Source organism: Dermacentor variabilis, chromosome 6 (genome assembly GCF_050947875.1).
Source record: "Dermacentor variabilis isolate Ectoservices chromosome 6, ASM5094787v1, whole genome shotgun sequence".
NCBI classification, from domain to species: Eukaryota; Metazoa; Arthropoda; class Arachnida; order Ixodida; family Ixodidae; genus Dermacentor; species Dermacentor variabilis.
Window position 1 is genome coordinate 76367033 of NC_134573.1, and position 23248 is coordinate 76390280.

General features: G+C 46.8%; 1 protein-coding gene across 1 annotated transcript in view; it reads right to left on the minus strand.

Moving 5' to 3' along the window:
* LOC142584230 (neprilysin-like) overlaps positions 1–20727 on the minus strand; it is a 242408-nt gene extending 221681 nt beyond the window's left edge. The window contains exons 1-5 of the mRNA XM_075694384.1: positions 20666–20727; positions 16742–16809; positions 13648–13775; positions 11033–11080; positions 3439–3570 (exon numbers count right to left, since the gene is read on the minus strand). Coding sequence (XP_075550499.1) covers positions 3439–3570; positions 11033–11080; positions 13648–13775; positions 16742–16806 — 373 coding nt within the window. The 5' untranslated portion in view covers positions 16807–16809; positions 20666–20727. The remainder of the gene's footprint in view (positions 1–3438; positions 3571–11032; positions 11081–13647; positions 13776–16741; positions 16810–20665) is intronic.
* Positions 20728–23248: the final 2521 nt, after the last annotated feature.

Consider the following 23248-nt stretch of genomic DNA (forward strand, 5'->3'; position numbering starts at 1 on the left):
AGGAGCTGGTGCTGACAAATTTCAACTAGAAGAAAATCGAGGAGAAAATTGCTCAGCGCGCCGCCACAGGGCTAGACGAGGTTCCCGTTAGGCTGATTAATGAACTAGGACCAAAAAGTAAGGTCGTTCTGGTGAAAGCAGTGGAAAAAACTTTAAACAAGGCAGGATGAGAAGTGTTGAGGCAGAGCAGAAAAAAAAAATTAACGAGATGCATACAAAATTTTACACCGACGATAACGATACACCCTAACGGGAAATTTGAGCCCAGCTCTGCACGTGCTTTCATTTCGCCGAAGGGTTTGTGTATACAGTTGGCTACAAAGTAGAATTATTTAACTTATAAAGGTGAGCGGGAGAAAGATAGAATTCACTCGTAATGACCGTTGACGATCACATCGATATAGTACAGGCTATCAATGCAGGCAATCAAATTAAAGCTGCAAGCATGGGTCGAGGATAATGGCATTTTAGTACGTCAGAATGGCTTTAGAATAGGTAGGCGTTTGGATAATAACTTATTTGTTTTTACTCAGTGTATGGAAATAAGAAGAGTGGAAAGCAGACCGTTATATTTGGCCTTTTTAGACATAGAAGGAGCATACGACAACGTAGACCACAACATATTGTGGGATTTTCTGGAAGGGCAAGGCTTAGGAGACGATTGTCTGCAGCTTTTGAGCGTGGAGAACTTGGATATCAACAAGGGACTGAGGCAGAGGTGTCCTTTATCCCCACTTCTGTTTGTGATGCACATCGAAAGTATGTAAAGGGCGCTATAGGGAAGTAATATCGGGTTTAACCTCTTATACAAACAGGCTGGTGCAGTAGTAGAGCAGCAGCTTCCCTGTTTATTTTACGCGAACGACATTGTGTTGCTAGCTAACAAGCAAATTGATTTGTAACGTCTGGCTAATACATGTGCATAGGAAGGCGTGAATTAGGTTTGAAGTTTGGTGTTAAGAAACCAGGTGTTATGGTATTCAATAAAAACAGTGAACAGATAGTGGCAATACAGGGCCAGGAAATACGTCGGGTAAAATAATATTTATACCTTTGTATATGGATAAACGAAGACAATAGATATATGGAAACACAGGAAAAAACAATAACAGTAGAAGTGAAGAGAAATGCAGCCACAATGAAGCGCAGAGCGCTATGGCGATACGATAGATACGAGGTGCTCCAGGGTATGTAGAAAGGTATTATAATGCATGGACTTACGTTTAGAAATGCGGCTGTTTGCTTTAAATGAGGGGTACAATCAGAACCCGATGGGAACCAAAAGTAAGTGGGACGCCTCGCTTTGGTCGCTCACAGGAAGACTACAAATGAAGCTACGCAGGGTGATATGAGCTCGACTTGTTTTGAAGTGAGTGAAGCTCATAGTAAAATTGATTATGAAGAACGACTGAGGAATAGGGAAGAAAGTAAATGGGCTGGGAGAGTGTCGAGGTATCTTTACAGGAAATACATTTATTCACAGTGGAGGAAAAGAACTAGGAAGCTTACCAGCAAGTATGCGGCCTGTAGGGTGAGTAACAGAGCAACAAAGAACATCAAGCGGAAAGTCACTGAGGCTGAAATAATCTCATGGGCGGCGGCAGTGGAAAAGAAACCTGCCGTGAGTAACTACTTAAGGGGAACGAACAAAATCAGGAAAGAAACAATATAGGATAACTCAAAGAGAAGCTCATTACTTTTCGAAGCGAGAGCAGGATGCCTTAGAACACGCACCTATAGAGCGAGATATAAGAAAGAAGAAGAGGCATGTGCTTGCTGTGGTAAAGCTAGGGAAATGAAGGAGCATATTTTATTAGAATGTGAAGACATCTGTGCAGCGGTCGATTTATGCACCACTGGCCTCCTTGAAGCCCTTGGGTTCAGCGAGAACAGGGGAAAAGTAAACATGCTTACAATAGAGATTAGTAAGAGTCGATTGGAAGATTGGTGGAAGAATACTAGGGGAACGACAAGAAACGGAGACGTACAAAAGGAAAGTTCACAGTAGGGGGTCAGAAAATTTGGTTGTGGGAGTTCATCGTGGTTTTTCTCTTTTTCTTTTTGTTACCTAGGTATAACAATAGGTAGTATAATAGCAAGTGTTTGGTAGCTCAACCCACCGCCCCGTTCCATAGGTGACGCTCATTCCGTCCATCCATTTCGCTAGGCCTCTACTCGTTCGAAACGAGAAGCGATCTCGAAGACTGCACAAGGTTATCGATAATACTCCATCGTCGAAGCTGCCTGAGGATACGCGAAAGCCATTTACACAGTCATTTGCTTCGAATGAAGTGAATTTTACAAAAGCAATGCCAAATTCAATTCGAAGCGGCAGCCAGGACCTCTGTCATGTTTTCCGCTTACTACGCAAACCACGCAATGACGCTAACGCTAAATCTGAGAAATAGCCTGCGTACGCTACACGCTATGGGTCGTTTGGCGTTCTTTGCATAGGCAGTAACTACCCGCAATATTATAGCGTACGCAATGGTATAGCGTACACTAAAGTACAACAGTCTACTAAAGCGAAGCAGCTTAACGAGCTTATGTGGACAAAGTGTTCTAGAAGAACTCTACTTTCATTAATTTCTCGGTAATAGGTTTATTACTACACAAAGAAAATGATGGCCTAAGTGCCACGTCACACATATTAAAAAAGTATTATTCCGCAGTTCGGGCTTTGTGCTTCAGTAAACGTTCTTAAAACTTCCTAAGTTTAGTCTTTGGCACTCATATACTACAAGACTACAATTTTAGTGCATTTCTACTGATAAAAATTCAACTAGGCCTGAGCGGACAGCTTCTAGATCTGCGACGTAACGGCCCGCTATAGCCAGAATTTCAATGTGACGTCGATACACAGGTTTTGTTCGTGAGCGTTTTCCTTGCTTACGAAGCATCTTCTAGCGATAAAGGAGATTTTAGTATTATTTTACAGCAGTACTATTTTACATAGGAAAAGTAGTTATTCACTTTGGTGTCCTTAAGGCACTGAAGGCAATAAAATTATCCAGAAAAAATAAAAAAAAGCTCTTGCTGTTGACAAACAAACCATAGCTGTGGCTGTCCTTTGAAAGTGATTATCTTTACATGGATTCTCTTCCCTGTTTTGAGTCTATAGATCAGGAACGGAGTATGTTATATTTCTCGCGTAATTCAGCGGGCCAGATGCAATCGGTTCCTTTCATAAAGGGTAATTCCATTGTATTTGCTTCCTCGATGGAGCGTGAAACGCCGTAAAGAAAATTCGAAACAAACTTTGCGTACTCAGGCTGAGGATAGCGCAACGAACAATATTATGATTTTACAGACAAAGATAATGTCTATTTCTGGATCCGACTTCACAGCTGCAGTTATTCAAGGCAACTGTAGCTCCTCGGAGAATTAGTTGGAGCCAGGCTGCGGAAAATGAGGCGCACACAACGAAAATGCTCTCACGTGTAAACTTGTCAATGTCGGAGTAAATCTTGTTCAGAGTTTCCAAGCCATAGTCGGCCTTCGCTGTGCACACGTGCTTGCTGAAACTGGTGCAGGCGTCCTGCGTGCTGCCCATCTTCACAATGACGTCCGCTGAAAGCAGAAGAGGCACCGAAGAGGATTTCATGCACCAGTAACAGCTGCCCATAACAAAGCCCTGAATGTAGTTTATTTATTTACTAAGGCAAACGGTGCTCCTGGCTTTGTCGGACCAGCTTTCTGTTTTTCTTTTCATGCAGTTGTAGGGCAGGCTGCTATCAAGATATCTAGAAATCCAACCGAAAACCAACTGGGCTGTCTGCAACTGGGTATACGTGCAAATCTTCAAAGACCTATTTTGACGCCAACTTGGGTTTACTGGTATGAGCCACATGGTATTTGCAATCCTTGAATGAACTTCGTTGACGTCAGGTTGAGTCACTGTATATGGGCCACTAGGTATGTCCCGCTAGCATAAATAATATACCTGTATAGATTGCTAATAGAGTGTACAGAGTGTAAATATATATATATATATATATATATATATATATATATTGTTACGGTTAATGTTAAACCGGCTTTATTTAAGGGACGAGATTGATGGTGAAGTTAAGATGGCGTCCCGAGGCTGCACACGCTAACGTCTTCTTCCTCTTCTGCTCGCCCGGCTCATGCCGTAGCAATCCCCGGTTGCCAGACGAAGCCCGCTGGGCAAGTCCAAATCACTCGGAAAGCGCAGGGTGAAACCGCTTAAGACGGGCAACATGTACTAACTGGGTCCGGCTAGACCGACGACCAGCGGACGTCAAGCGTGCCACCACGTACGTCAAGTCACTCAAGCGATCTACAATGACGAATGGGCCCGTGTACTGGGGTAAAAACTTTTCGCATAAGCCGCGTTTACGTTCCGGAGTCCACAACCACACAAAGTCTCCTTTAGCGTACGAGACAGACTGGTGTCGGCTGTCATAGCGCTCTTTCGATCGGTGTTGCGATGCCACAGTACGAAGGCGAGCGATACGCCGGGCTTCTTCGGCAAGACAAAGCGTCTTGGCAACAGAGTACTCGCTGTGAAAGTCAAACGGTAGTATAGTGTCAATGCAGCTTAGCGGTGAACGTGCGTAAAGGAGATAAAAAGGACTGTAATCGGTCGTCTCATGCTTTGCAGTATTATAAGCATAGGTGATGAAGGGGAGTACGTCATCCCAGTCCTTGTGATCGGAAGATACGTACATGGCCAGCATGTTAGTTAGAGTTCTGTTCGTACGTTCTACAAGCCCATTTGTCTGAGGGTGATAAGGCGTTGAATGACGGAACTGTGAACTGCAGAGACGAAGCAGTTCTTCTACGGCGTCCGCAACAAACTGACGACCGCGATCGCTAATGATGACACGGGGGGGACCATGTCGAAGAATAATGAATCGAAGCAAAAACGTTGCAACGGACACAGCTGTTGAAGATGGTACGGCCGCCGTTTCCGCGTAACGGGTCAGATGGTCGACACATACGATCACCCATCGGTTGTCGTTTGATGATCGGGGAAATGGGCCCAGAAGATCGATACCCACTTGTTCAAATGGCAGGCGAGGCGGCGGCAGAGGTTGGAGAAGACCTGGCGGAGCGGTCGTAGGGCGTTTGTAGCGTTGACATTGTTCACAACTGGCGACGTAGTGCTTGACTGTGTCCCGCATTTTGGGCCAGTAAAAACGCTCCTGAGTCCGGTTCAAAGTTCTGATGAATCCTAGATGGCCAGAGGTCACATCGTCGTGCATGGCTCTCAGTATGTCCGTTCGCAGACTCTGCGGCACCACCAGAAGGAAGCGTGCGCCTTTAGCTGAATAATTGGTCTTGTAAAGCAGGCCGTCGCGGACACAAAATCGGCCAGTGGCTCCAGGACGCGATGCGGCTACAAATAGAGGTTCCAAACTAATATCATTTTCCTGCTCTGCTTTGAAAGTCGTCGAGTCTGGGAATGTAGAAGAAATGGGAGCAAAACAGTTATCAAAATTGTCGGCGTCACACTCCGTCGTCGTCAGAGGAAGGCGGGAGAGACAGTCCGCATCTGCGTGGCGACGCCCGGACTTGTAGAAAATAACGAAGTCGTACTCCTGCAGTCGAAGAGCCCAACGTGCCAGTCGTCCACTCGGGTCACGGAGATTCACAAACCAGCATAACGCGTGGTGGTCAGTAACGATAGTGAACGGGCGTCCGTAGATATAGGGCCGAAATTTGTGGACAGCGAAAACAGCTGCCAAGCATTCTTGCTCGGTCACAGTGTAATTGCGTTCCGCCTTAGTCAAAGAGCGACTAGCATAAGCCACAACGTGTTCAGCTCCGTCTTGACGTTGCACTAGTACGGCACCGATGCCGATGCCACTGGCATCAGCGTGCACTTCCGTAGGTGCGGATGCATCGAAGTGACGCAATACGGGCCCTGACGTTAGTAGAAATTTTAGCTGGCGGAACGCGTCGTCGCAAGCCGATGTCCAGTTGAAGGGGACGGCTTTTTGGAGAAGACATGTTAGGGGGTACACCACGTCGGCGAACCTTGGGATGAAGCGCCGAAAATACGAGCACAGGCCCAAGAAACTCCTCAACTCCCGCACTGACTTCGGTGCTTCGAAGGAGCTGACTGCCTCAATCTTCCGTGGATCTGGCCTCACACCGTTTTTGTCGACCAGATGCCCAAGTACTAACGTCTCCGTTTCCCCGAAACGACATTTCTTGGAATTTAGGATCAAGCCGGCTTGTTTGACACAATCCAGAACAAGACTGAGACGGCTGTTATGTTCACTCAATGTGCTGCCAAAAATCACCACATCATCGAGCTAGCACAAACAAATTTCCCATTTAAGTCCTCGGAGGATAGTATCCATGAATCGTTCGAATGTTGCTGGCGCGTTACAAAGGCCGAACGACATAACGTTAAATTCATAAAGACCATCTGGTGTCACGAAGGCCGTTTTCTCCTTATCGTCTGGGTGCATGGGTATCTGCCAATACCCTGATCGCAAATCCAGTGATGAAAAGTAGGCAGCGGAATGTAAACAATCGATGACATCATCAATTCTAGGAAGTGGATACACATCCTTTTTGGTGACTGCATTCAGTTTCCTGTAATCAACGCAAAACCGCCACGATCCATCCTTCTTCTTTACTAAGATTACTGGTGCTGCCCACGGACTAGAGGACTCTTGAACAACACATTTCCGCAGCATGTCTTTCACCTGTTCAGCAATAACTGTCCTCTCTGTTGCAGAAACGCGGTAAGGCTTTTGCCGAATGGGATGCGCAGATCCGGTGTCAATTCTGTGGCGAGCACGAGAACGAGGGAGTGCAGCCTGCTTGTCGCCTTGTGCGAAATCGAATACAGAAAGATGTGCCCACAAAACTTCCGCGAGAACGCGGCGCTCATGTGAGGGCAGCGCCTTGTTGATCATCCATAGGATCTGCTCTTCAGAAGTGCTTTGGTGAGGATCGCTAGTACGAGACTGCTCCTCCTCGCTTAGAACTGTAATGGAGCTGTAAGTAATCTCGTCAAATTCAGCGAGCTTCATATCACGCGGAAGAACAGCAGGGACGCAAGAACAATTGAAAGCCCACAAATTTGAGACGCCATTCACTACTCTCACGACAGAGCGTGGTACGAGTATATCTTTCTTTGCGCAGCTCGACGTAAGTGGCTGGACTTGCGCGTCAAACGATGAAAGGTCGGCAGCAGCGAAGTTGACAGGGATACGTGACAGCGACCAAGGTGGTACCAGCAAATCTTTCGAAACAACACAATAGTTTTTCACTGGTAAGGATGTGTCGGCAAGGGTGGCGAGAAGCGCGCTATTCAAAGTAATTTCGCCTGTGCCACAGTTAACGGATGCACCACAATCCTGAAGAAAGTCAATCCCGAGAATCACGTCGTGAGTGCACCGCGGTAGTACGAGAAATTCTGTTATAAGATCTTCTGCTCCGAACAAAACACTTGCAACACAAATACCAAGGGGAACTAGGCACTCTCCACTGACACCACGAAACGTCACACCACCATTCCACGGGAACATAACTTTCCGACCCAGCCTCTCTTTGAATGTCACACTCATGACGGAAACGGTAGCACCAGTATCAACTAATGCTGTTGCAGGTATACTATCAATTAACACACGCACTTTGTTCTTCACCATCATAATAGGCAGAGGAGTATTTCGCAGAGACGCAGACTGTCCGGCGACCTTACCTCCATCGGTCGCGCCGGCTAGTTTCCCGACGGCGGTGGTGACGCAGCACGTCGCCGTGGTGACGGTGAACGGCGTTGGCGACTGGTTGGGGGCGTCAGGCTACGGTCTGAAGCTGGCGAGCCACTCCTTCTACTATATTGACGGAAGGTATTCCGGGGTGGCGCGCCTGTGGTGGTTGCACTATCAGGGTCTGTCGGCCAACGGTCGTCATAACTGTCACGTTCAAAAGTAGGCCAAGTTGGTGGTGGGCCATATCTTGTCTGTCGGCGCCGGCGACAAAAACGAGCAATGTGTCCCGAGGCGCCACAGCTGTAACACACAGGCGATGCGCGACCGACGTTGTAAACCTCGGGGTCAATCCTGGGACGCTGCGAATAATAAATGCGACCTTCCGAATTCCGATTAGTGGTGGTAGCTGCACGAGTTCGTTGATCGTGCGTCACGTCGTCGGGAAAGGTACGTCGGTGCTGTCGCAGCTGATCTACTAGACACTCTGCAACGCCTGGCATGGCGGACAATGCGGACACAGCAGATGCATGTTCTTGAGGTTGGTTGGGAACCCACCCAAGCTGGTCGACATCCGCCCCTTTGGTGTGTCTTTCAAGTTCTTCGCGAACAATTTGCCTTATAGTTGCCGCAAGGTCTAGTTGAAAACTGTAGTTGTCATTGTCTTCAACGCTTGCCACCGTTGTCACATTTGCTAACCTGCCGAACTTAGGCGTGATACGGCGCAGCTTCAAGGCCTCAAATGTGCGGCAATGCTTGATGAGGTCGGCGACCGAGGCGAGACTCTCCTTTCCGATTAAATAATTGTACACATCCTCGGCTATGCCTTTAAGAAGGTGTCCAACCTTGTCCTCTTCGGACATTCGAGGATTGACCGTTCTGCAAAGCTTCAGGATTGCCTCAATGTACGTAGTACAGGTCTCACCTGGGACTTGAGCGCGCTGAAGCAATGTCTGCTCCGCCCGCTTCCTTTTCGTGGTGGAATCGCCGAAGCACTCAGTAAGGTGAGTAACGAAGCTGTCCCACGTTGTGCAGATATCTTCATGGTTCTCGAACCACACTAGCGCAGTGTCTGTGAGGAACAGAACCACATTGTCGAGCTGAGCCGTGGAGTTCCAGCCGTTGTACTTGCTCACACGCTTGTAGTGGGTGAGCCATTCCTCCACGTCCTCGCCGAATTTGCCTGAGAAAGGGCGGGGCTCCATCTGATGCACCCAGGCGCCGGTTGTTCGAACTGGAGCTGCCAGAGAAGGCTGTTGGTCACCGCTGTGGGACATCGGGATCTCAAGTGGTATTGGGGGCAGTTGAGCGAGGCGTCGGCTCCGGCGTGGTGCTTGCTGCAGCAGCTCCGTCGTCTTGGTCGAAGTACCCCGCACCTCCACCACAAAACTGTTACGGTTAATGTTAAACCGGCTTTATTTAAGGGACGAGATTGATGGTGAAGTTAAGATGGCGTCCCGAGGCTGCACACGCTAACGTCTTCTTCCTCTTCTGCTCGCCCGGCTCATGCCGTAGCAATATATATATATATATATATATCTATACATATATATATATATATATAGAGATATATATATTATTTCAGTAATAGTGCCAGCCGTCGTTTGAAGGCCCTTGGCAGGCAGGAGTGCGTGTTACATGACGCACAAAAAGGTACAAGGCAATAATGACCAAAATGATTGTGTAACACCAGCAAACACCATACTTAAGCACAACGTCAAGCTCAAGGCATCACCAACGAACGATTCTGGGTACTTTATACAGGGCCAAGCCTTATGCACCAGTGATAGGCCCAATGTTCGCATTGAAGATGAAAACATCGCTACCATACACTCGCTGTCATACTTCGCTTTCATGCAACATTAAAACGGAAAGGCGTGTAGTGCAAATTCGCCGGTGGCAGGAAGCGTAGCACCATTTCAAGAACCATGAATACGGTCGTGCGCTCATAGAAACGGAAAGAAAAATAGTGGTACTTCCTTCGTAAGATAATGAATAATACATAATGTGAGATAAAAACGTAAATAATAAAAGGCATAGGTGAGTGAAAAGTAACAAAGTTTGAAAAAAAAATAATTGATTTAAAGCATCTTCAAAAATGTCTCGATAGTTGGACACTATGTCATGTACACATATATACCTATATATGTTATAAGAAGCCAACAGAGACATTAAGGAAAACATGGGGAGAATTCCTTGTACTTACTAATAACTATTAAAATGAGACTTAGGCGCTTAAGAGAAATACAGCCACAAACCTACGACATCCACGTAATAGAAACATTAAATTAGTTTCAACACGAATGAAGCATTTTTTCGAAACCTTCTATTCGTTAACTTCGCCGTAAGAGGTTGATTATTTGAAATAGAATTGATAATGAGAGCTGCGTTTTTTTTGAACTACTGACCGAGACCATAGTTTTGCCACGTTCTTCTCACTTAAGATATTTCAAAACTAGTTTCACGCACTTCGGCAGTTGCGGCTAAGCGAAAGTTCTTGAAAGTGTCCTAGTTGAGTCTTCGGCTCTCTGAGAACACAATGCACTCCGTCTTTACTAATTAAACAATAACTAGGCGCGAGCAGATGCTGTGCAAATTCGTGACCTCACGACGGGTTGATGCGTAAAATTCAAGTTGGCCACGCCACTCGTCTTTTGTTGCTGCGCCTTTTCTGGTTTGCCAAGCGTCTTGTGAGAGCGAAAGTGATGTTTATGATTACTACTGAAGAATAGTTGTTTACTAAAATAACAAAATATCTTTCTTTCTCTCTTGAGCCTCCCTTTGAATTCCCTAAGTCAATCACTAAAAAAAAAGTAGCTCGCATCTTCAATCTCTGCAGAGCGGCGGGAAGTATAGCGATGCAGGAGGGCTCTGAAAGCGAGCGCTCGCTTTCCTAACCCGATTAACCCACGTTCCTCTTTTCTTGGTTCGTAATCGCCCGCTGAGCAAGGTAAACATGAATTATTTTTAATTCACACGTACGGTACGTGCTGTTTCTTTTTTTTTTATGGATAACGCTTAACCCGCTTTATCGCGACATATGCACGTTCCGACACGTACACGTACATGCGAATGAAAGTTCCGCGTAGAAGCCCCCCTGCGCCAAAATGCTCGCTGATTTTTATAAGATAACGCTGACCTTGGCAATCGTTATTGATGTTTCTACCAAATTCGGGTTTATATGAAGAATCTTTTCATTCGTATTTTGACATGTCTGTGACTAGTAACGACAATTTTTAATCGACAGCTTTAGGCCATCGAAATCGATTCACCGATGTACGTTGCGCATTCGAAATGTTCGTGCGGAAAGAACGAGAAGCGTAAGATAATTTCCGTACCCAGATCCTTGCACGACTTCGTGGCACAGTATTCGGCGTTCACGTACTCTGCAAGGAAAGTAACAAGAAAATAAAAGAGCAAAAATTGCAGTCAGCACTGTCCGCTAACGTCACACCGAAGTACTAAAGATATTCCGCAGAAACGACAACTCTTCATAAAGCAAAAAAGAATAAGAAGAATTAGTTAGACAGACACACAAGGTAGAAATGGAGGGGTTCGTCCTAACAGAGCCCGTAAAGAGAAGACCATTTATGGAAAAAGAATGCAATTTAGTTTTTCTGCTTCAAACATATGCCTCTTGGATTATAAAAGGGAAAAAAACCTCGTGGATCAAGTTTTGACTCAGGAGTTTGCGTTTAGGTCTGTCTTGTGTCTGTAATGTGGAACGCTGCGCCGAACTCAGGAGCTGAGCTATCTCTCAGAGACCTGGTATCACGACGGAGTATGCTAGAACGAAGAAACGGACTGGCAGCAGACGCGGGGGGCTCTCAGAGTTACTTAGCTTACCGAAGTCACCAAATTACAGTTGGAGGATGCTGCAGCATACCCGCCGCCCAAGGGCTACGATGTCAGAGTTTGTTGCGGCTTTAAAGATGGGTTTCGAAGAACAGACGGGTGACCCTAGATACTCACGGTCAGACTCAGATTTCTATTTGCAGTAACAACATTTAGCGGATTCAATTGTTACCGAAGCCATTTCTTTTACGCGGGATAACATAGGCGCGAACTGCTGCTCTGAGCGTAGGTGTGCTTGGGAGTTCTTCCTAGGTGTAACCGAGTGAACGAGCACAGCGAAGGATGAAAGAGCGAACGCGGATGAAATACTGCGAGAACAAAGAGAGGGCGAAGAGGAGGAGGGTGCAGCGGAAGCATGAAGAGGAAAGCGGAGGAAGCCAATTTGAAGCACCACCGGATGGTTCTCGCCTCCGCGCATGCACGGCATCGGCCATTTTGTGGAAAGAAAAAAAACAGAACCAGAAAGCCTGCCTTTGCCCATAGCGTTCGCCACAAGCATTTCCTGGTAAATATTGCAGCTGCATAAGATGCAGTTGCCCGGGAGCGGCAACTGTGTGGCCGGTCCATATTCACGGTGTTTTTTTCTAGCCGCAACAATTTTTTTTAAATTAGAAAGTACATCGCGGCAGCGTTATGCTTACCATTGGAATGTACGGATTGGCAGCTTCCAGATATAGAGCAATTTCCGCAATTACGCGGGGAATTAGCGATGTTACACTAATTAACTTTCTAATCATCAATAATACGTGTATACAGCAAATGAGTACTTTGGGGCCCGTCCTCTGCACCACCTATCCCAGTGATCAAATTTTGAATAGCGTAGTTCATGTGGAAGCTACGCGAACAATTGATATCTCTTGACAGCGTCCTTGAAATCGAAACAGGCTGGAAAAAGAGGAGCGTCTGCGTCGTCGATGTCACCGCCCCCCTACGTTTCGTCACGTCTAAGCGTATACATAATAATAACCTGATATTCCACCACCACCACCACCACCACCACCACCGCCGCCGCCGCCGCCGCCGCCGCCGCCGCCGCCGCCGCCGCCACCGCCACCGCCACCGCCACCGCCACCACCACCACCACCACCACCACCACCACCACCACCACTACTACTACTACTACTACTACTACTACTACTACTACTACTACTACTACTACTACTACTACTACTACTACTAATGTGATTTTCCTAATTTTTAGGAAAAAGTTTAAAGGTTTCCTACGTCTGGTCTGCTCGATGCGCGGCCGAGGAATCAATGCAGTCTAATATTGAAGGCTACTTATTGCCTACTCCAGAAAGTGGAAGTGGCGTATCTGGCGTGTTTCTTGAACGTAACTCACTCCAAGAGGCAAAAAGGAAGGAAAATGAATTTTTTTACTGACTAGTTGGGGAAGTAACAGGGTCAAATGTGATATGAAACGATGCTTACCATGAAATGCGACCTTTTCGGAAAATTTTAGTAGGGCCAAGACAAAGACAAGAACAAGTTATATATATATATATATATATATATATATATATATATATTCTATAGAATCGCTAGTCCCTGTATACCGGGCCGGTATTTCAGCGGTGTTGGTAAAGAGAAGCCATGAGGGCTTAAGCTTCTCATACAAGTTATTGCACGCAGCATGCGAGAAAATTCCGTGCCTACTAAAGGGTGCACGGCTTGCATAGAACCATGTTGTTTCAACAGCGCAGAAGCAGCCGAACGACGGACCGAAAAACGCATACAAGCGCGTGTCTTCGTTTTTCTATCCTTCCTTCTTCTGCTTGTACGCTGTTCAATCAACATAGATCACAGGCTAATCCACTCGCAAACATTGCGTTGTATAGAACGGCTGAAGAAGGTTCCAGTTGCAATGACCAATTTCAACGGCGGTTCGATCCATCAACGTCTCAATCTAATTTGCATTTAGGGCTAAATGTCAGGGCTTCTTTCTTCCTTGCTTTACCGATAAGTGAAAGATTTGTTCACTGTTATACATATTGATCAGCATAGAAACGTTTCAGTTTCGTGCGAGCTCTTACGTCCCGTTTCTTCTATGATCGAGAGGCGGCCCAATAACAAGCACACAGAGGCAGCCAGCGCTTACCCGAAAACTTTTTCACGTAGAGGATGGTGGGGATGGCGACAAGCAGGAACATGATCAATGGAATTGACCCGATTAAACACCAGTAATTGGCGAGCTTTTTTGTGATCATCTCCGCCTGTATTCCGGCCCTGCAAGTGGAAGGCGAGAAGGAAGTTCAAAATACCGGACATTAACATCGGTGATCTTGAACGTTTTAAGCTGAGCGCTGTTCTCCCAAACCTGAACCTAGCAGAAAGCGTTGTAACTTCAGCATTCTACCGCCGCCGGTGGCTTAGTCTGGGAGAAGCGGTTGATTGGTTTTACCGCTAAACACGATGGCGCGGGTTGGACTGCTATCCGCGGTGGTTGCGTTCCGCCGAATGCGGAATGCAAAGAAGCTCGTATACAGCACACTAGGTACCCGTTAGAGAAGCATAGGGGCTCGCAGACAGGGAGATAATTACTCCTGAAGGCATCAGTTTATGCTCGTACGGTGGAACATTGGGGCAAAGGAAGGGAGTGAGCCTCGCGGCTAATCATCGCGATGAGCTCTGGTACGGCGCGTTGGGCATCTGGCATATGTACAAGCCACTGTTCTATAGTCGAGGGTTCTTATTTTGTATGCCATCTGGTCGTACCTCGCGTGAAATCATCTCCGACTAAACGGTTTTTATCAAATTCTGTGCTGTGTTGGAAAGCTAAGCTACGTCAGATACCTTGAGCATTTGTACAGTATGGAGAAAAAAGGCGATGTTAGCTCCAACGTTCGCATCTATGAGTTGAACAATTAAATCTGCAGCTGAAATTTCTAGGGTAAGCTGCTACAATCGCTCAAATAACAAGATTGCAATGAAAGCACCTTCGTCCTTGCTTCACTTGCACGCCGATTCGGCTCGTGGGAATGCGCTCGAGTCTGTCTGCTCCCGTGCGGATTTGGCTCGAGGGCAACGTGAAATGCAGCATTCGCGTAAAACTGTCTACTAGAGCCTCCCCACTCTTAGCGCCGAGAAATTTGTGACCATAGTTAAGAAAAATAAACGGCCACTGAATAGGAATGTTATGGTACGTTGTACTAAAGAAAATACAATTCCGCGATTGCAAAAGAAGCACGCTGAAGCACATCTCGGACGTGCGCATCAGTGCACCTTGCGCAGGGTACACTATGGCCATAAAGTGACGTCGCTGCTTAAAGCTCAGCGTACTGAGCACTATTCGTGAGAAGGGTGGGCAAAGAGAAGAGGGGAGAGAGGTCACGGGCCAATGGACTGCCACGGGAAATAACGGTGATATTCGTCAATCCTCGGACCCTTCACATTCTCGTATCCTTTGAAAGAGCGTAAATTTGAGCTTCTTGTTATGGCTTCATTGCGAGAAAAACAGTGCGAAAAGAAAGAAAGAAAGACGACAACAGAGACAAGACAGGCGTTTCCTACCAACATTAACGTTCATTATAGCGAGCTTAAACTATATACGCGCACCACGAAAGGGGGACTGAACAGGCGCATGCGTCATAGTCTATCTTGGACAGTAAACCGTTCAGCGGCGAAGATTGTCGGTTAATGCAACTAATGATGGACTAAAACTTGCAGGAATGCTATGGAGTGCGTAGCAAACGCTTCAAAGACGTCGCGACGGTGTGTACTGTGATAGCCGGGAGTGATAGGCGTCTGGTCTAAGTGAGGAAACTATAGTCGCACCCGGTACAATGGCTGAATAAACGTACACTCGCCAACTGAAAAAATAACCCTAGACTTCACCCGGTACAATAGATCGCCAAATTGCTGCCGGCCTTCGTACAGAAGTAATTAGCATGCTCACACAAATGATCGTTTATATGACGGCTCGTCTTCCCGATTTATGCGTCCCCCAGGCCCTGCATGTTTCAGTCCACCATGTGCTGCATTAACCGACAATGTCCACAGCAAAGGACTCACCGTCCTAGATAGAGCAGGGAGCATGCGCGTGTTTTATCTCGCTCTCCTGCGGTATGCGGATGCATTTGTGCTCGCAAGGCACCTGTCCTGTCTTTTTCTCATGCATTACTTCTTTCGCCGTGTTTTCCCGCAAAGGGAACTCGTATACTTTGCCCATGGAGGGTCAACCGCAACCTACATAACTATTTCCGATGTAGGGGCCCGCTATCGGTAACTTGGTGGACGACCTGTTTTTTCATTGCAAGTGCCACGTCGCACGATGCCTGCATGGTTATGACCTACGCACATATTTCGCCCGTCACTCTCCCCTTTGATGGCATCGGTAGGCAAACAGTGGCTGATATGAAGGGGATGGTGGACCGGAAACTGATTACCGAGACTGTCTAAGGGCTCGAGGGGACATCGTTTAGCTAGTTTGCCCGAGTGTGATGGTTGCTGCTCCTTGTAACTCGCAGACAAATTACTTAACCATATTCTACTTTCTTTCATGACCTGCAGATCCATTTGAAAGTCGTGGTCACGCTTTAATGACAGGTGGCGGCAAAACCTTCAAGCCACTGGCACTACATCGTCTTCATGGCACTGTAACTTGCAGAGAATGGCTGGTATCGGTGGCTCCTACGCAATGTCAAGCACGTAGCCATCTTGTGCAAGTCAGTCATATCCCTCTTAGTTTTCTTACTACGTCAATTTTCAACACAAAACACACAACAGCACACAGACTGAAGCGACATTAGGCGCTGCTGCCTCATTTGCCGTGCGTTCTTCGCTACTTACCACGCCGTTTCGTGCTCCAAAACAGCACAGTGTAAGAAAATAAAAAAAAATATTCTACCAACTAGGCCAAGCCGCAGAACTTACGGGCATACTGCTTCCCGTGGTACACTATCATATAGTCAGAAAGAGGTTGCGAGAAGCAGCACATGTTTCGAAAAGAAAAAAAAACGAAAAGGGAAACATGCATTATCGATAACTCACGTTCTCATAAGACTGCATGGAATGTAGGTGTCAGCGTCAGAAATTGTTTTCGTAGTGGCTATCACAACTGACTGTCACAACAACAACATTGTTCCCGTCGAGGCAGTAAAATTGCGATAGGTATACTGTGATGTACGACTTTTGTGCAAACTATCGCATCATATTCAATAATGGCCGCAGCCTTCTTGTGCGCCTGCACTCACCCTGCAGCTCCGGGTGGCGGTTCCACTCCGCTTTCTGCCGTGGACATTGCCGATTCTTCGGCCATGATCTGCAACGAAGACAATAACCGAGAGTTGCGCCAAGCACCATTCTTGCCACATGATTGACAAGGTCTCATTATACGACAAAAAATAGTATTTGAAGCAGGCTAAGACAAAACTGGTTGCTGAAAAAAAATATCGTGTAGCTAGAATTTCGGGCACAAGAAAGAATACGGGGCGTGCGTTTGGCAGCGCCTGTTTTGAAATGCTGGTCTCGTGCTGACGTTGCTGTATTTGCCTGTGAATATCTACTTTAATAGTTGACAAGTATGCATTAGCAACGCGAGCAGCAAGTTGTCCCCACATTGGGTCCTAGCTTTTTTATTTAAGTGCATGAATTTTCCTTAATTATGCTATGTGACGATAAGCTTTTTAGAATCCCCCTATCTTTACCTGCCGCTGAAGAAAAGTCCTTCCCTGTGTTCCTGCCGAGCGTTGAGTGCGATCAGCTGTAGTCTCTTTTGAGGCAGCCACACTTAGTTGGCGAGCGTATGTCTGTGTGTACCCACGTTCTACGACTGATATTTGCTCATCAGTTTATTTTCGTCTTAACTGCAGGACAAAGGCCTCATGCAGCTATCTCCAATTACCCCTGTCTGGAGCTAGCTGATTTCATGTTGTGTCTTCAAACTTCCTAACTTCATCATACCATGAATAGTTTTCCGGTGTTCTCATTTGCACTTGCCTTCCATGGTACAACTTTTGTAACTCTCATAGACAACAGGTTATCTGCCCTACACACTAAATGGCCTACTCAGCCGCATTTTCCTCACAACTGTCAACTGGAATATCCGCTCTCAACGTTTGCACTCTAATCCCCACCGCTGCTTCATATGTCGGAATGTTACGCGTAAAATTTTTCTTTCCATCGCTCGCTACGGGGTACATGGGTACTTAACTGTTTAAACTTCGCTGTTAAATTCCAAGTTCCTGTCCCCGTGAATTGGCCTCATCGCGCCAATTTTTTTTCCCTAAACGGGCACTGCAACACGTTTTATTCAATATTGACAGACGGCAACAAATGAGGCACTTTTTTATTAAAGATATTGACGCGGAAGTTTCTGAAAAAAAATCTCGTGACGAAGATATAAAAAGCTAAATGTTTGCTTTTTCCACTCCTTCTCAATACAATGTTTCCTTTCAGCTGGAATGCCACCGATAGTAGCGCCATGACTAGCCTTCCTCCATTAGGAGGTCTTTTCGGGGTGGCAGGTCTTGAGCTCGTGTAATATGCTGAGTTTCTGAGACGGAAGCTGCCTTGAGGCGGTGAAGGAAGTGGCATCAAGGAATGTTCACTGCGGGAGAAGCGCCAACCCTGTCCGCTGCCAGTGCTTGTCATCACGCCGGTGTTGAGACCCTGAGCGCTTGTGGTCCTCCAGTGAACTCTCCTCACTATTCAAGTGGGAAAGTTGGGCGAGTTGGTATACATTCATAATGGTAATAGCGCGATCAAAACCGCCTGTGTACATTACTGATGCGTGTTTTAGTAATGAGTCAGCGCTCGAGCTGTGTCCTTTCACTCCGTCGTCGTTTTGATCGCGCTGTTACAATTATGAACTCTGCTCACGTTTAGTCTTGGGTCGCGTGACACCCCTGGTGCTTGATTAGCAAACTTCACCATTTATACTGCTGATATATTTAGGAGCCTCGATTCCAGCGATATCAAAATATCTCGCTATAGCAGTCATTGCTTGGCCGTTCGAGCAAAACTGGCGCATTTTTTTTTCATCTGCTTCCGCAATAAGATTTGAGATGGTCCACGCTAAAACAAATGCAGCGGCCGTAGCTTGAGTGTACATGCTGAACCTTATTGTACACTAGTCAACGTGCTCGGGAGGTATATTCTATCACAGCGGTAGAGTGTGTGTCGTAGCGCAGAGCTACTAGCTGCTGCATTCCTTCCATCACGGCTTGAATTGTTGTCGAGCTCTGAGTTTTTGAAATCAGTCGGCGAATTTCCTGCGACCACTACAGGCTGCACACTGAGTGCCCGTAGACTCTTTATGCTCTCCACTGCAGCGTCGCTGTCGCGTCAACCGCGATCAAGGCCGCTCATACCTAAGGATTACCGCTGCTGTTAGATCGATGTTTCATCAATCTTAGTTCGGGAAAAGCAAAGAAAGAGCCTTATATATCTTTGGCATAATTAAATTATTACATGCGCAGTATAGTTGAAAGCAACGCGTCAGCATTATCATCTGCGGTATAACGACGACCGGCGGAAAATGACAACATCATAGCGATGACGGTACGCACAGAGAAAGGAGGCGCAATGCTAACGATACCAGCACGACGACGAGTATGACGGCAAATGACAAGCAGTGCTAAAGGAGCAAGACAAAAATCACGAGGGCGATATATCAAAGGCGATTCGTTCTTGCCCACAGCATGCTATTGTCGGGCCACCATCGCCGTGATCGTAATCATAACACCGCCATCGTTGCCACTACAGCTGTCGTGTCGTAGGAAGCGAACAGTGTTTACGCTTCTGCTGCCAGTTGGCACCGCAAATCTCGGTGTGTCAAGGGTAGCATGGCGTACCCCTGAAGATCGCGTAATTTTCTCTAAACGTATGGCGGAGACGGATGCTCAAAGCAGTTGTTAACGCCAACTGAGTTCTAAACAATTAGAGTCTTTCAACCATACGAATATTTTTGGAAGTTTTTAGCTAATATACGCCGGCAACGCTGCACATATTAGCTGGAGATAACCTATGTTGCACTTCTATTTAAAAAAAAAAACGTGAGAACAAACACACGCGCAAATACACACAAAAAAGCACTCCTAATTTTTTTATTTTATAATAATTTTTTTTTTGGAAACGGCGTCTAGAACGCGAGATTGAATGCCCGTACATGTCATATCAATCTAAAGTGTAAGACTCCCGGTAGCACAATATATGATGAGGTCAAGCATTTTTTTTTAGGGGATTGGTGGGAAGCGGTAGGGTCGGGCGCGTTACAATACAGCAGCTGCAAGTACGAAAGACAAAACCATTTGCCTATTACGAACACTTGGTTCGTTTGCGTGATTATTGCCACTGACTGTAATGGAACTTTCACATATCTGTGAATCATACGTAGAAACGGTGCGCAATTTACCACTAGAGTGAACGTCGTATTGTATGGTGTTTCCTCGCGTTTGAACTACCGAAAGTAGAAAATCTTTTCGCTGGGCAGTTATCGCCATGTGCTGACTACAGCGCTCACTCATTTCCTTCTCCTGTCAATTGAAATGTGCCGCATGAAATCACGAGCGGTGTCGCCCGTAACATAATGCTATCACGACACCGACACAGGGTGGTCATTGTCACCAAGTGTCGGGAAATCAGATAAGCAGTTCAAAGCCAAAGTATAACTAACGCTCTTAATGCCGTTTTCGCACTTTTCTCCTCGGTATCGAAAAATTCCTTACTCTGCGGCGACTACACCGCCCTCCCCTGAAAACACATTCCAGCTACGATGAGTGCACAGAACATTCGAATCACCGCAACAACAGTAAAATAATTTCGTTGTATTTTGCATTTAATTGCCGGTAGCGTGAGGTAAATACCGCTCTGGCATCAATGCTATGTGCGTGGTAAATTTTACACCAGCTAAATGGCGCTCGTACAGTGTCCCCGGCTCCTGCACCGCTCCGAGTGAGCCTCCAAAAGCACCCTGCTAAGAAATGTTTCTCTGCAGGCTCTTTTTAAGCGCCTATTTGTGCAGGTGAGTGATAACCAGCTAACACATGAAAACGATTGACCAGGCAGAGACTGCCCCCTACTTCCATATGTGCGGTGCGAAATTACTGTCCTCATGGTGCGATTGATTGACGTCGTAGAGATCTCTATGGAGAAAGAAATGATAGCGCAGTACTCACCGCGTTTCGCGGCGTACGTCTCTGCAGCGGCCGTAGAACGCCGAGTGCCGTTTTCCTTCTTTCTCTTCTTCTGTCTCGTGCTGTGTGGGTTTGTGGTTGGTTGGTTGCGAGACAAGGGGCACAACCCACTACGGAGAATAGGACAGTGGTTGGGCAGTGGTATTTGCGTGAGGTGGTAGAAATTTTCCAATTTCACATATTTAACCATTTCCCTCTTTCTCACTTAAAAAGTGAAAATTTTAGCTATGTATAGTGTATGCAGCTGAATAAGCACGGTGAAGGCAAACGAAGACGTTGAAGTAATAATAATAGATTGATAGAACATACAACAATCACGGCTGGCCGAGTGGTGGAAGCGGTGGAAACCGCGATTGCCATCGCCATGCATGCGGAAGCGAATACCGTCATCAGCGACAGGAAGCAGGCCATCGGCAATTTCGTCCATGGTAGAATTTCCAAACAAGCGTACCATGTCCCCACACGACGCCCCCTAAGCAGCTTGAAAACCCTCGTGTGGACCTCCGCTCACGCGGCTGTGCCCGGCAACGCGTCGGCTCACAGTTTGGCTCGAGATCTCGCGCGCCGAGCCTCGTCCGCGGATGCGGACGGCGTAAATGAGGAGCAGAGACACGAGGAACCCTGCGAGACTTATTATGAAATAGCCCATCGGTATCGCTGGAGGCATCGCGCGCTCCCACCACCGGCCAAGCAACTCGATAAAACGCAAGCTGTTGCGTTTCGGCGACTTCAGAGAAACACATACCCACACCCAAAATACATAAACAAAATCACAGGGGGCTAGGAAAGCGACCAATGTAGGCTCTGTTCGGAAACAGGAACACTCACACACATAATGTGGGAATGCACCTCGCTCCCGTTCTCTGATCCCCCCTTCAGCAGCGAGAGTGACTGGACAGCCTGGCTCAGTTCCGGGGGCGTCGACCGACAGCTTGAACTGGTGGACTGGGCGGAAAAGGCCAAGCATGCCCAGGGCCTTACTTGAGCCCAAACCCTCAGGCACGTCCCCCTTTACCCTTTTCCCTTTCAATAAAGTTTATCACCACCACCACCAGAAAAAAATCCCAATAGTTCCTTCAGCGCCCGATTCATGGCCGATCCCCCTGAGTGGGTTGCGCCATTTCACTAGGGAACAAGAAAAGGATTGTGGATGAGTACATCATTGCTACAGGGTTACTCTCATGTGAAACACAGTTTCATCGTTGTTAACACTATATCACATTATTTTCATTATCTATCATCTTCGTAAAATTGGGATGACAACGTTTAAAAAAAACGATAACAGAAGAAAAATAATTTAAAATCGCTATTAATTAAATATAGGTAGTACTGATCAATAGGCTAACAAAAAGAAAGAACTTCATGTTCTGTTTCTGTTGCGAACCATTGCCCATCCTATCCTCGTGGGCATGCGCCAAACATTAAATGAAAGAGAGGAAGTTTTGGCCAACCCAGTGAGTGTGTGATTAATTTATAGAAATTCTTAACAATATTTTCATTGCACATCTAAATTACAGCTCTATCGTCCACGCTCCACTATTCAAATCTAGTTTCGCTTTACTCCTAAGCATACGGAAAACCGCCTGCTTCTTGGCCAATCCCCCATAGTGGTTACGCGCCTCTGTTTAGGATAGAAGACAAGACAAGACAAGGTATACCGCTTTCTTTAGGGTTATCATCATCATTATCAAGTCACCGAGAGACACACATTTATAATGACAGAACAGCTGAGAGGGCATCCCGAATGAGATTCCTGGATACGGTGTTTGGGCGATGTTGTTGCGATTAGCATTGAAGCGCAGCTACAGCGACGCACCATATTTCCACCACCGATGAGGCGTCTATAAACGATATAATCTCGATAAGGCCCCTAAATCTAATTTGGGCCATTTTGTCGAGGTTCAGTCCTCACACGTGACTGGGCTATTCGGTCAAATTTTTGGGGCTACGTGTCCCGGGAGCTTGCACAGTTTCCCAGGGAACACACCTTCCGGGATTTGTTCGATGCGGCGAGCTCCTCTTTCTATTTCAGCCACCGACGTACGCACTTTTTGTCGACGCCGAAGTTGAGTCCGACTGCTCGCTTACCGCGTTTCTCGAGATACACGACTGCCATGTGCTTGAATGCGTCGTCATATGCCACCAAACGCGACGTGTCTATTGCGGACTACAGCAATTCCTCCTTTACTAGATGCCAGCCGCGTTGCTCACTTTCCCATTGCGGCGGCGGTTCCCTTAGTTGAAGTTAGTTCAGCATAAATTCCGTGAGGCGGCGCTCGTTGCCTTTTCAACTTCCGGCGGATGTGGCAGCGGCGGCTGAATGCTCCGCCGGCGCTTTATATGCGCGAGCGTCTGTTAGCGAGCGTTATCGCGGGCCTCCGAGATGGCAACAGATGCCATGGTAATCTCAGAGGCCAAAGCACGTGATCTAGGTTGCAGACGTCCGCCACAAGTGGCGCTCGTTGCCTTTTCGCGGAGGAGAGAAAAGGGAGAGGCCCAGGAACCGAGTTTACGGACAACGCGGCTGGCATCTAGTAAAGGAGGCATTGACTACAGGCAACTTAG